Source organism: Pinus tabuliformis, chromosome 7, assembly GCF_031772625.1.
Source record: "Pinus tabuliformis cultivar Carrire ecotype Pingquan chromosome 7, CPIR1, whole genome shotgun sequence".
Lineage (NCBI taxonomy): Eukaryota > Viridiplantae > Streptophyta > Pinopsida > Pinales > Pinaceae > Pinus > Pinus tabuliformis.
In genome coordinates, this window is record NC_142293.1 from 1,508,992,352 (window position 1) to 1,509,007,663 (window position 15,312).

General features: G+C 37.1%; 1 protein-coding gene and 1 pseudogene across 1 annotated transcript; both read right to left on the reverse strand.

The window, feature by feature from the left end:
- Positions 1-10,002: 10,002 nt before the first annotated feature.
- LOC149253567 (putative pentatricopeptide repeat-containing protein At3g23330) lies at positions 10,003-13,410 on the reverse strand. Its single transcript, XM_089459963.1, has 2 exons — positions 12,362-13,410; positions 10,003-12,275 (listed from the first exon to the last, which is right to left on the reverse strand). Exons 1-2 carry the CDS (start codon positions 12,800-12,802, stop codon positions 12,246-12,248), a joined length of 471 nt encoding a protein of 156 aa, XP_089316089.1. The 5' UTR covers positions 12,803-13,410; the 3' UTR covers positions 10,003-12,245.
- Positions 12,809-13,243, reverse strand: LOC149253568 (putative pentatricopeptide repeat-containing protein At3g23330 pseudogene; annotated as a pseudogene).
- Positions 13,411-15,312: the final 1,902 nt, after the last annotated feature.

The following is a 15,312-nucleotide window of genomic DNA, read 5'->3' on the forward strand; positions in this document are numbered from 1 at the left end:
GGTTATAAGTTCTTAGGGCTACCTTAGTAACTTGGGCCTCCCCTGAAGAATCTTCCCCAATGGCTTGCGTATTAGTGTTGACTATCCTATCCCATAAGAACATGGTCAACCTTTCGGTGGCTTCTTCCTTAGTTGTATTGCATTCGCCATTAGCTTCTTCAGTTTTCTCATCATATAACAATTATTATTCAAGGAGATGATTAATAACCAACATCATAGAGTTTACCCATTGAGGATAGATTTTCCCTGAATGATTGGCTTGGTGATAGGAACAAAATTTATTTGCACCAATATCATCTAAGTTACATTTGACACTTGAATTATCATTGGGTTTGGGTTAATTTTTTGTTTTCATCTAAAAAGGTTAGAAATGTTTACGCCCCATAAACTTTCCCCTTGGTTCTTTTTCAAATCGACTACTTCATTTAAGAGCTTCTTAACCAGTTTGAGTACACTTTTGATATTGACAACTTCTTTCTCCATTAGTTTGTTGACACTAGAGTATTCTTCCTTAGGTGTGTTTCCCTTTAGGGACAATATTCCCTTCTCCACATTTATGGCCTCTTCAAAGTTACTTGCTAGAGTATTCTTGTTTGTCTTTTTAACAAACATGGTTATAGAAGGGTTCAAAGTTGAGGTGTAGCATTCTATGGAAAGAGGATCGATAGGTTGGGAGTCTTTAGACAAATTATTAAGTAGAGTAGTGAAATATTGATTGAAATCCTTGACTTTTTCCTTCTTCTCCATATCAATGGCAATTATTTCTTTAATAAGAGTAGCTAGGGAATTTTCTTAGTTGAATTTACTAAGGAAAACCCTCTCAAATGCATCCCTACCGACTATTGAAGCAATAGGAATATTATAATACCAGGTGGATACTTTGTTCTCAAAGGTGCAAGGGGAAATTTTACAGACCACATCCTCATCCTACACATTCATGAGATGCAAAGCTAGATTTAAATTATTTATATCATCGTCTAAGGTAACAACTTTATCAGGAGTCTCTCTGGGTGTCTAGGGAGATTATGAAAGTTGTCTTCGAGGTTGAGGGCTCCTTGGGACATCCATTCAGGTTGGCGATCATCAACCCTTGTATTTGTTATATTGCCTTGATAATCTTTGTTGTCAAGGTCAGAAGATAAATAAATAGTCTTGACTTGAATAATTTCATCGTCAAAGATTGAAGGTAAATGGGTAATATACGATGACCTGAATGGTGTTACGGGAATAAGTAACCTAGGGCTTTGGGTTAGAACCCCAACAGAGCAAGAGCAAACTACAGTAAGAAACACTCATACAACTCAGGCAACATGCTTATATAAACAAACTATGCGATAACAACCATACCTGAATGTCCTTCATTTGGGTAGTTCCAACAGGGTTTAGATCCTCTGCAACTCCTGATGATCTTCGAATCTACAAATCAACCAATTTGAACACACATAGTAGCATATAGATAAAGCATTTTAATGAAACTAACTTTATATCATATAAGCAAATGATTAGATGTCAAAAGTACTAAATTTTTAATTTCACTAGTTTGTGTTAAATTTTTAATGTTACGAGAAGTCTCTCTCTTTTCCGATATTCCTTAGATGTTTTTTTATTTTTTTTTTATTTTTTTTATTTTTTATCATGCTCATGAGATAGAGAATTTTCCCATGCAACTATATGACGACATGACATGCATATATACCTTTTTCCTTCTTTTTGGTCATCTAGGCTTCCTTCAACATCTTCCCTTTCTTGATTGAGAATACTTCAACCATTTCGACATGTTGCATTCCTTTGTCACCATACCATCATCTTTCTAAACAATGAATCCCATACAAGGTGGAATTCTCAGTGAGACACTTGCTTCCTTCAAGAGAGGTGAACCTTCCAATGAAGATTCCAACAGAGGATCTAGATTATCCTCATCTAACAAAAGCTCCTTTATCACGATGATGATGTATGATGAATTCATTCTATCATGCTAGATGGATTTATTTCAACCATAAGCACTACACATGCTTGCAATGAGGTTACCAAGAGCTACTTCCTTTACATTATGACTGCTACATCCATGTAGAATTCTACTTCAAATATTTTTCAAGTTTTTCTAATGATATCATGAGCTCTTGCTTCAATGGTATGCTACTATGATGCCATTTTCTAAAATGACGTGTCCTATCATGCTTATAATGTTTCATACCATGATATCTATACTTTAAAAACTGAAAAGAACTAGGTGGAGGAAATTATTTCAATCATAGTAGAGATATTTTACTTACTCTTTCTTTGACTTCTTCTTTTCAGCTTCTTCCACTTCTTCGGTGATATGGGCCTCTTCCCTTCCTCTTTTGTTGTTGTCCTTCTTGAGTTTATGACAATCTTTCTTGTAATGTCTATATTCTTGACAACCATAGCATTGGATCTTTGACATATTCTTCTTGTTATTTTTCTGAGGACCAAACTTTCCAAACTTTCCTTTCTTCCTAGCCATGGCAACAAATGCTTGAGCTTTCTTGTTTAATCCTACATCACTTTTGTCTTTAATCGAGTTTCTTCAATCTTACATAATGACCAAAATTCATTGAATGGGGTGGCTTCCTTCTTTCCATAGATGCTTGATGTGAAGTTGCCACATTCTTCAGGTAGTGCATTAAGCATTATTGTGGTCATTTCTTTATCAAACATTTTTTCTCCCAATTCTTGTAGTTGGTCTCTTATTTCTGACATCCAAGTATGAGGCTATTCCATCTTCCTTAGATACCTTCATCTTGTTGAGTTATTGTCTTAATGATATTACTTCTCCAGTAGTACTTATGGATAATAATTCTACTAGTTTATCGTATAATTTTTTTTATGTCTCCAACTTTGATACATAGGGTATGAGGGGATTTTTGATGAATTCTATCAAGATCCTTTGATCCCTTATTTCCCCTTTCATGTACTTTGCAAGAGCTTGAGCTTCTTCCTTCACGAGGTTTGGTGATTGAACCCTTAACATGATCAATGACTTTGTTTTCTATGAGGATCAAATTTGTCCTCTTCTTCCATGCAAGAAAGTTTGTTGACCCAACCAATTTGTTGCTTTCCTTGCAAAATGAAGTCATTTTGATGGATTCAGATGTGGACATAAATATGCTTACTTGTGAAGATACTCCTTGATGAAAATATCTTCAACTTGTTGCCTTTTTGATTGTGATGAAGATGATAATGATAGAAGATGTCTTCCTTCAAAAGTTATCCTTCAAAAAGGGGGAGATTACCTTGGTTCCTTGATGATGATGTCAATGCCTTCTCCTTTTTTTTCTTTTACGTAGAGTCTTCAATATGCTCCAATTCGTAGTCCTTTATTTGAGTATAGGTAGGGTCTTTTGAGGTCTCCTTCTTCGATGTGATGCTTGTGCGAGGTTCCCAAGAATGCTTTGAGTGTAGAATATTTCCTTGAACGAACTAGGGTTTTGAGGTCTTCTTTAGTAAGTTCATTCAAGATGATGATGTAGTCCTTGTCCTTGTAGTGTCTTTGAGATGAGTGGTCCTTCTTGATGATTGATTCTTTTGATTATATTCTAGTGCTTCAGTCCTTGAGTATCCTTCTTTAAGTTTCCCTTCCTTGTCTAGTCACCTTAGCTCTCATACCATGTTGAGAAATCTAGGGGAAGCAACATAACATGATTTCTCTTGCTTTGATAACTGTTTATGATGTATTTTTTACTTCATTTAATTAGCTTCTTCTTTCTCTTGATTATTATTAGTGTTTTTCTTCATCAAACAACTATCAGGCCATAAAGAACAATAAGACAAATGACACAAGATATAGGCAATCAGCCAAGGCCAAAGCCTCTCCAACTCTGAGACGAAAACCCACAAGAATTATTCTTCCTATGAATCTTCAATTGACGAATTCCAAGACCTAGACCCTTGACCAAAAATCCCTCCAAGTCCAAGTCAAAGCTTCTTCTTTATGAATTTCTCTTCCTTCAAGTCGACATTGGTCAAACTCGTTCCACAGCTTTAGATTTCGGCCTTAGTTCAGAATTTCGACTTCTTGTTACAAACTTGCAATTTGGGCTTCTTCTGCAAAATCCCTAAGTCACACATGTGGCTTCAAAATGTACAAATTTGCCTTCTTCCAGCTTTGCTTGAACTAATTTCCTTTCCTTGGCAATTCAACTTGCTAGAGAGACCCTTCTTGACCCAGAATTCGGCCCTTGATGATGACTGCAATTTTGGTACTTCTTGTTGCAGAAGGATGCCCTAATCCACTTCGCACGTGTGAGAAGAATACCCAAAAACAGTCCTATAAACTCGATCTTTCTTCTCTTCCTTTTCTTCCTCCTCTTACTTTCACTTCTCCTCTTCTTTGATCGAACTTGAGTGAGTTGTGTGTGTGCTCTTGAATGAGTTCGAGTGCCTTATATATAGGTTTCTTATCACTCCAAATTAGGCTGACTTATTCTTTGCACTTTGATAAGGTCTTGGAAGGTCTTTTGACTCAAATAATTTTCTTTACAATATGTAACATGCCCAAGAAAGGTCTTTCATACATTATAATGACTTTTTTGACTTGTAGACTTAATGACAAGCCCTAGAAGCTCACAATGGAAGCTTGACCTAAAAATAAAATTCCATGAGCATGAAACCCATGCCTCAAGAACAATAATAAATTTATTCTTTCTCATTACATCAAATACATAAAATCATGATTACATATTTCATTATGAAGACTGAACCTAGTTACATATTTCAACAACTACCACAGTACTCGAGATTCCAACCTTGGAATGGCCACATAAATGGTTACATAAATCCTCGCTACCACAAAATACTTACTTACAGACTCATACTACCACAAATAATACCTTGGGAAGATGATCCTCCACTCATTTTTTCCCCTATAGTCAGAAGGGTAAAGAGAATTGGCAGGGTGGAATCTTTCACCACCGAAACCAATAAAATAGAAAGGGGTCTAAAAACCCTCTAAGAGCCTCAGCCCAAAATTTGAAAGGACCACAATCCATGATGATCAAAATGAATCTCATCTCTCCTTTTTATAAATTATATTTTGGCTTTCCCTCCTAAACTTAATTTTGAGTGATTAACAAGTTTCCCTCCATTTGCCCCAAATTTATATTTTAATGCAACTTTTCTTCCGTTTGCCCCAAGTTAGTTAATGTTACTAAGTAACATCACATAATGGGTCCCCCCCTTTACAAATGACTACAACTTATAGAGTTAAATACGCTACTTAGTCCTCCCTTTGGCAATTTAATTCGAAGAGCAAATTACACTATGAGAGTATAAGGAGGAAAGATATTTTCAATCTTTTAAAATCCTCTTAGATCCATGCATTTTCATCATTACTAGTACTATGATTTGGTGTAGCAATGATGCCACTTAATTGAGTTGTTTGTTCATACCATTGATTATTCCATGTGTCATGGCTTTTGTTGATCTAGATTGGATCAATATATATTTTTCATCCATCTTGATGTTTTTAGAGTGCAAAATTGGAGGAATCAACTTGCAAGGTCGTTTTTACTAGCAGTCCCGATTTGGAAAATTGTAGGTGAAAAGCTTCAAAAGCCATTTTGAGGCCTTAGACCAGTTTTTGTGGTCCCAACCTTACTATAGACCTAGATTCCATAATCTACACATTGATACCTTTCCAACAACGCAAAAACTTCCTTAATATGAGCTTTATTTATACCCTTTATATTATACCTTTCAACTAACTTTTATTATTTTTATTTATATTTATCTATATATATATATATATATATATATATATATATATATATTTTTTTTTAGTTACTATAACTAACTAGAATTGCCTCACATATAATTATATTTTATATTTTATAAATAAATAAATAAATATATATATATATATATATATATATATATATATATATATATATATATATATATATATATATATATATATCAGGTCCTTAATCTAACTAATTCTTAACAGAATCAACATCTTTAATTATTTCTTTTATATTCTAATTAACTCCCATTAATTGATCATTTTGACTTTTTAGGCCTTTAGTCAAATATAGCCATTGATCAAGATAGCCGTTGGAAGCTCTGCTCAGACTATTTAACATGCATAGCTGGATCTGTTTCTTCAACTTGTCCTGACGATGAGCCACACTGGTTGGTTCGAAACGCGTTGACAAATGTCTCTCTTTATGTGATTTACGCCGAAGTTCTTCTTATAAATAATATGGATCACAGAAGCCTCAATTCAACAAAAGTTATGCTTGTCAAAAGTTGACCTATTGAAACTGACCACCATAGTTCAAGAGGATACCATGTCAACCCCAATTACTCATGAAAAATAGACTAGCTACGTGGGCACTATGAAGAAGACTTTGAAAGGGTCAAGTTGTAACTCATATTGAGGGCTGAATGGATCATATTTAACCCCTAGTTGGCTACTGGACTATGTTATAATTGGATCACTGGGAGGAAAGGGGATTCGATTATATTCTAGTGCATTTTGTTCCATAGTAGAGAAGAGTAGGTGAGAGTGGATAAAGAGAGAGGGGAAAATAAAGAGAGTTTGTGTTTTGTAGCAACCCATGGGCCATAGATCTCACTCCTTTTATTTGCATCACTTTCCATTTAGAGAAAAAGAGAGCAGTGCAATCTCACCTTCCAACTGGGTTTTCTCATGAAAGGGTTTCTTAGATCTTATCTTGGTCTCTTATGGTTTGTGAGTGGTTGCTTTTATTTGTTCTCTATTTTCCGCATTTTTATATTTTTCATGCATAAGTAGAACATAGTAACTTAATAATCCAGAAATCTAAGGAAAAAACAACCCTCATAGTATAGATTAGGGATTTCAGTAAATTTGTATCAAATTTGTGGTGACGAACTATCCAATGGAATATCCACAACAATTTATAGATCATTTGTTAAAGGACAATTGCACTACCTCATGTTCTCTTTCCTTTGGGATTCTTTGCCCAATTAACACTCGAGGGTGGACAACATTTTTCATGGTGATGGTTCAAAGCAGGTAGCAAGAAGCAGATTTAGAATGGGAAATGAGATACATGCTAGCAGGAACCTTTAAGAAGAATTATGATAGCATGCACGATACGAATGAAAGGATTACCATGATGGTGAAGTCATTCAACAGAAAATTGATGAGGAAAACCATGAATGGTATCCCATGTTTTGCATGGTGAATGAGTTGATGGCTCATATACATTCGACTCAAGACCATGGCCTCAACGAAATCCATCCTCAAGAGATGATAGAGAAAGCTATGCCTAAGGTAGAGAGAGTAGAGATGATGTCAAAGCTCTATTCCATCAAGGGCATTACAACAGAAACTCAAATAGCTTCTGCACATCTCCCAGCTAAGGTTGGTGTAATACCCAAGTTTTGATCCATGGACTATTAATGCATGTGTACATGATGAATGGTTTATAAGCGAGACAATCATGACTTGTAATTTGTAATTAATGTTAATAAAATACATCACATGCTGCAGAAGAGGAAGGGCAAAAAAATGGGGGGCTATGACTCCACAATAAGGGAGGACAAGGGAGCCGAGGGGCTAAATAAAAAAATATTGTGTTATTTTCATCTTAAGTTCTTAACCTTGTTTAATTAGTTCTCTTTAATCAATGTTTTATGTTATCCTAAGCTTTGGATTAATTACATGAATAAGGTACGTGGACTCTCCATAGATATGTAGCTGATTCATGCCATGCAAACTTACGCTATACCTTTCTGCCATGCAGGTGAATTGGAGGAAATCAAACAATCATTCAGCTGGGGGCAATCAGGAGACTTCTATGAGTGAACTATCATAAGCTAAATGTAATCGAACTATGCACAGTTACAGTCATGAATAACAAACGAATTGTGATAATGTGTAAGAGTAATTGCTGTAATTGAAAAGAATCGAACTACAAATGAAAATCTCTGGATTCTCGGCAATGAGATTTCCTCACCAACCTGTGCTGTAACCTTGCGGGAAAGTGGAATAGCTTGAGGGACTGCTCAAGAGAGAAGGAGATACTATTTCTTGGGTTGTGAAAGCTGTTGGGGAAAGAGATTTGTGGAATGGGAATGGGTGGAAAATTCACTGTAAATCTGGGAAATGGGCTGTGTGAAGAGAGTTAGCCATAGGTACATTTGCCCTTGTAGATTCATAATCTCAACTCAGGGGTGGCTTTTATTGCAGAGAGGCTAAGTGTAGCAAAGAACCTATGGTTGGGTGGAACATTCTCTTCCTGCCGCCACTTGATGGATAATTTCCAAACAGATGAGTACTCTTGATTTACTTGTGTATGTGTTATGTTATTATGGTTTATGTTATGTAAGGAATCAACGTTTAGTTTGTTCAGTTATGTTTATATGTTTAAGCTTGCACTTATAAACTATGGTGTCCTTGTCCATTGAATGGTTTAATTATGATTGCATAGACCTGCATATGTTAATTAATTGCAGCACCGCAGTGAGGAAAGGTATCAAAACAAGCAAATCAGAGATACAATATCAGACAAACAAAGAGTAAAATTTGATAGCTCCAAGAATTACCTCATATCCTCAACAGAGCACAAAGGGTATTGGTTATGTTACAGATGGGATCAGCAAACTGCTCAGCTTTAAAAGAAGACTGATGGGTCCATCCCAGTTGGCCAAGAAGATCTCTGAAATGAGGGGGATATCTACGTAACTTTTTCTGAACAGCTGCAACTTCTATATTTTTACCTCCAATATCTTATCTTTGGCCATCCTCCACTATTGCTTTCAAAAAAAGGAGCTGGATCAGCAGAAAGGAAGAACAACACCTTTTTGTTATCAGTAGGAAGATTTTGAAGTTTCATAGTCAAAGCAGGGCTGATAGAATCAATGTTTTAAAACTCCGACTCGGGTTCGGAACTGGCCAAGGGTCGACTCCAACTCCGGCTCCGACTCGGTATCGACTCGGCCTAGTTGATTTCAATGACTCGGTCGTTGAAAAAAATACATTAAATATTTATTTATTTTTATGAAAAACATAATTTTAAAGATTTTCATTCATGTTTCCAAACACAAAGCATTAGAATACAGAGAGAAGACAACATATGATCAAAGTAAGCTCATGAATATATCCATTATATGAAAATGGCACCTAGTGCACTATCCAATACATACATGATATAGAGATCAGAACAAAAACACATAACCAAGGAGGCCCTAAATGGCTTCTACAACAAAAGTAAAACATCACTAGTCACTACTCACTAGTCACTACTGGCTACTGCTAGAGAATCCAACATCAACTGGCTCAGACTCTGAATTATTGTCAGACAAGAAAACCCACGGCTCCTCCTCATCACAATCTTCAACTGCAACTGTAGAAGTAGTAGTTGTGACGACATGTGAGGGGGTTGGGTAGCTTTTATAGGCATGGGAGAGGTAAGATGGACAAGCAAAAAACCTAAAACCAAAAAGAAACCAAGTTTGGAGTCTGATTTCCCTCCAATTTCCGCCGCTAACTGGGTTTGACTGGCTCTGCCAGTTAAGTGAGACTCGGCCCAGCTGGCCGGTCGATTACCGCCGGTTTGGCAACAAACTGGCCTTTGGACTGGTTTTTGTACCAAGTCTGCCTGGGCAGGGGTCTGACTCGGCCGAATTTTAAAACACTGGATAGAATAGGAACCGAATAGTTCAGTAGATAGGTGTAGGATGTGTGGTACGTTTTTGAAAATCTGTCTCGGAATTGTTATATTAATGGACATGGGATTAGAATTGTTATTATTTTCTTTTTATAAATCTGAGGCATGGTCCCTCGTAAAAGTCACAGCTTCAATGGACACCAAGAGTGGGATCCAAAGGTCAAATTTATGACCTGCTGTTATCTTTAATGCATTAGTCAGTCTTGTACTTCCTTCTGTACCATAATATAAATATTTACATTTACCAAACAAATTGTAAAATGCAACTGATATATGAGGATCGTACACTAAAAATAAGAGCAGAATCAATTTGCCACAAAGCAGATAAGAAAATTCACACCAGGCTCAACATATTCCATCTCTACAATATGTTCAACCGAGCAGGAGCTGTCAATGTCAGACAACGTTATGCAAAGCAAGTATGCTCCCTAATCTGAGAGGGTTTTGGTTTTCATTTTCCAAAAAACCAACGATATCCAAACAGATTCCAAGTATGACACGCTCTCTCAAAAAATGTGCTTCATGAAATAGTCTTCTTCTTGTGTACCCACACAGTCTATGTTGGATAAAGTAGAATCAATCTGCCACAAAGAAGATGACAAAACTCACACCAGGCTCAACATGTTCTATCCCTACAATCTGTTCAACTGACTAGAAGCTGTCAGTGTCAGACAGAGTTATGCAAAACTCATACCAGGCTCAACATGCCTCATCTATACAATCTGTTAAACTGACCAGAACCAGTTAGTGTCAGACGAAGTCATAAAAACCAAGCATGCTTCCCTAATGTGAAACGGTTTTGGTTTTCATTCTTCAGAAGATTCCAATGGTATCCAACCAGATCCTTCTTACTATGATATGCTCTCTCAAAAAAACATGCCTCGTGAAATATATAGTGTATATCATACACAAATCCATGAAGTCTATGTCCGGTAGATGTGAATTTCTAGCAGTTATTGCACAGTGAACACTCAAACTCTATACCATAGTGGTTATGACATTATAGCTATGTCATGTCACCAAAGCAGGGAAATTGGGATTCAGAGGTACTTATTTTATCATAAGCATATGGTTGTTGCATGTTGCACTCAAAATCATAAACAGTCACCAGAACATAGTTCTTTTTGGAAGCAAAGAACAACACATGGTGCCACTCACAATAAATAATGGAATATACAGAAGGTAGCATCCTCTGAAATTAAGGAACATCATTTGCGTGTCTCTTGATAGTCTCTCATCCTTCAATTTTGGAGATAAACTTGTTTCCCATGTCTAACACAACTCAGAGAAAGGTTCTTGGACTTGGAGAAATTTCAGAACACGTCTCAAGAAATCCTCAGCAATGAACATAGTCCTTTTTGTTGGTGAAGAACACCACATGGTGCTACTCACAATAAATGATGAAATATACAGAAGGTTGCATACTCTGAAATTAGGGAACATGGCTTTCATGTCTCGTGAGAGTTTCTCATCCTTCAATTTTGGAGATAAACTTGTTGCCCATGTCTAGCACAACCTAGAGAAAGGTTCTTGGACCTGGAGAAATTCCAGAACATGTCTCAAGAAACCCTAAGCAATTGCCAACTACTAACCATGAGCACAGAGGATATGTTACCTTTCCCCTTCATCCACACCGTGTAGCAGATAGTGAGTATTTGGTACATACCCTGCCCCCTTCAACTGGACATCCAATGTCTATATCATTGCATAGATTTCCTTCCATTTTGGGTGAGATTTGTCCCCTGTGACAAATGCATGAACTATGTTCTTAACCTCAATCCAGCTACATCCAGGGTTCTTTCTCAATCCTCTATCTCTCATCATTGTCCTCATCTTTGCTACACCATCCCATTAACCTGCTTCGGCATAGATGTGTGACATCAGTACATAATGGCTAGCCTTCTCAGGTTCTAACTGACAAAGGTGTTCTGCTGCATATTCTCCTAACTCGACATTGCAATAAATTCTGCAGGCACCAAGCAAGGCTCCCCACATGCCAACACCAGGTTCTATAGGCATATTTTTTTATAAAATTGCATGACTTGTCTAGACGTCCTGAACAGCCAAAAAGGTCAACCAGGCATGCATAATGCTCCACCCTTGGTGTAATATGATGGTCTGAAGTCATGCAAACAAAATATTTGCAGACTTCATCTACAAAACCTGCATGGCTGCATGCAGAGAGAACGGCAATGAAAGTTATGTGGTCAGGCATTACACCCTCCTGTTGCATTCCATAACACCACATCTCTATTAAACATATTGTCAAACACTTGCTATGCAAGATGTATACTTCCACATTTAGCATACATGTTTATGAGAGAGCTTCCCACAAAATCATCTATCATCAACTCGTTTCTTATCAAGTAATCATGAATCTCCTTGCCTTGTGGCAGAGCAGCTAAATGGGCACAGGCTGATAAAACGCTGGTGATAGAAACAGAGTTTGGTTTGAAACTTGCAAAAAACATATCGCGGAAGAGCTTCAATGCCTCATCACTGTGGCCATTTTGAGCATATCCTGAAACCATTGCACTCCAAGAAACCACATCTCTCGAAGACATTTCATCAAACAGTTGACGTGCATAGTCCATACACCTGCATTTAACATACATGTCTATAAGGGCACTCGTGACATAAGGATTCGACTCAAGTCCTCTTTTAATAACATAATCATGAACTACCTGGCCATCTTGGAGAGCTTCTAAGTGAGCACATGCTGGCAGTATACTCGAAACTGTAAGTGCATTTGGTTTCAATCCAACCCGTCGCATTTGCTTAAAAAGTCTCAGGGCTTCATTGGCATTCCCATCCTGTGCACACCCTGCAATTATCGCAGTCCACAAGACCACATTCCTCTGAGACATTTTGTCAAATACTCGGCATGCATTCTCCAAATTCCCACATTTTGCATACATGTCTATCAGAGAACACAAAACAAAATCATCTGTACCAAATCCAAATTTCAATATAGCATTGTGCATCTGCTTTCCCTGTCGAAGAGCCGTTAGCTGCGCGCAAGCCGGTAAAACGCCCGCAATGGTGACCACACAGGGCAACTGCATTTGACGAAAAAGTTCCAGAGCCTCTTCGACAAGACCATTTTGCACATAACCCACAATCATAGCAGTCTAGGACACCACATTTCTCTCAGACATTCCGTCAAAGACTTGGTGTGCAACATCAACTGTTCGACATTTACAATACATGTCTATCAGAGTTGTCCCTACAAAGACATTTGACTCAAATCCTAATCTCATAATCCTATCATGGATGTCTTTCCCCTGCTGCAAACCCCCCAGACCAGCGCACGCCTTGAGAACAAAGGGAAAAGTTAAATCATCAGGCAACACACCCGTAGTTTGCATTTGGTTATAAATTCTTAGAGCTTCCTTCCAAGGGCCATGTTCTACATAACGTCTGATCATTGCATTCCATGAGATAACGTTTCGTCTGGGGATTTTCTCGAATACCAGGCAAGCATCTGTTAGACTCCCAGACTTTGCATACATGCCCACAAGCTTCGACCCTGAATAGGCATTCTGCACAATTCCAGTAATGAGCATCTACGCATGGAGTCGCCTCCCTTCTTCGAGTGTCTTCGAGTAACAATCAATTTCATCTTTCCTTCAGGTGAAGGAATGTTAGCACAAAGGATACTCTTTAATGTTAACGGAAGTCTCTCTCTTTTCCAATATTCCGTAGATGTTTTTCTTTTATCATGCTCATGAGATAGAGCATTTTCCCATGCAACTATATGACGACATGACATGCATATATACCTTTTTCCTTCTTTTTGGTCATCTAGGCTTCCTTCAACATCTTCCTTTTCTTGATTGAGAGTACTTCAATCATTTCGACATGTTGCATTCCTTTGTCACCATACCATCATCTTTCTAAACAATGAATCCCATACAAAGTGAAATTCTCAGCAAGACACTTGCTTCCTTCAAGAGAGGTGAACCTTCCAATGAAGATTCGAACAAAGGATCTAGATTATCCTCATCTAACAGAAGCTCCTTTATCATGATGATGATGTATGATGAATTCATTCTATCATGATAGATGGATTTATTTCAACCATATGCACTACACATGCTTGCAATGAGGTTATCAAGAGCTACTTCCTTTACATTATGACTGCTACATCCATGTAGACTTCTTCTTCAACTATTTTTCAAGTTTTTCTAATGATATCATGAGCTCTTGCTTCAATGGTATGCTACTATGATGCCATTTCCTAAAATGATGTGTCTTATCATGCTTATAATGTTTCATACCATGATATATATACTTTAAAAACTCAAAAGAATTAGGTGGAGGAAATTATCTCAATCATAGTAGAGATATTTTACTTACTCTTTCTTTGACTTCTTCTTTCAGCTTCTTCCACTTCTTCGGTGATATGGGCCTCTTCCCTTCCTCTTTTGTTGTTTGTCCTTCTTGAGTTTAGGACAATCTTTCTTGTAATCTCCATATTCTTGACAGCCACAACATTGGATCTTTGACATATTCTTCTTGTTATTTTTCTGAGGACCAAACTTTCCAAACTTTCCTTTCTTCCTAGCCATGGCAACAAATGCTTGAGCTTGCTCGTTTGATCCTACATCACTTTTGTCTTTAATTGAGTTTCTTCAATCTTACATAATGATCAAAGTTCATTGAATGGGGTGGTTTTCTTCTTTACATAGATGCTTGATGTGAAGTTGCCCCATTCCTCAGGTAATGCATTAAGCATTATGGTGGCCATTTCTTTATCGGACATTTTTTCTCCCAATTCTTGTAGTTGGTCTCTTATTTCTGAAATCCAAGTATGAGGCTATTCCATCTTCCTTTGATACCTTCATCTTGTTGAGTTATCGTCTTAGTGATATTACTTCTCCAACAGTACTTATGGATAATAATTCTACTAGTTTATCGTATAATTTTTTTTATGTATCCAACTTTGATACATAGGGTATGAGGGGATTTTTGATGGATTCTATCAAGATCCTTTGATCCCTTATTTCCCCTTTCATGTACTTTGCAGGAGCTTGAGCTTCTTCCTTCACGAGGTTTGGTGATTGAATCCTTAACATGATCAATGACTTTGTTTTCTATGAGGATCAAATTTGTCCTCTTCTTCCATGCAAGAAAGTTTGTTGACCCAACCAATTTGTTGCTTTCCTTGCAAAATGAAGTCATTTTGATAGATTCAGATGTGGACATAAATATGCTTACTTGTGAAGATACTCCTTGATGAAAATATCTTCAACTTGTTGCCTTCTTGATTGTGATGAAGATGATAATGATATAAGATGTCTTCCTTCAAAAGTTATCCTTCAAAAAGGGGGAGATTACCTTGGTTCCTTGATGATGATGACAACACCTTCTCCTTTTTTTTATTTTACGTAGAGGCTTCAATATGCTCCAATTCGTAGTCCTTTCTTTATTTGAGTAGAGGTAGGGTCTTTTGAGGTCTCCTTCTTCGATGTGATGCTTGTGCGAGGTTCCCAAGAATGCTTTAAGTGTAGAATATTTCCTTGAAAGAACTAGGGTTTTGAGGTCTTCTTTAGTAAGTTCATTCAAGATGATGATGTAGTCCTTGTCCTTGTAGCGTCTTTGAGATGAGTGGTCCTTCTTAATGATAGATTCT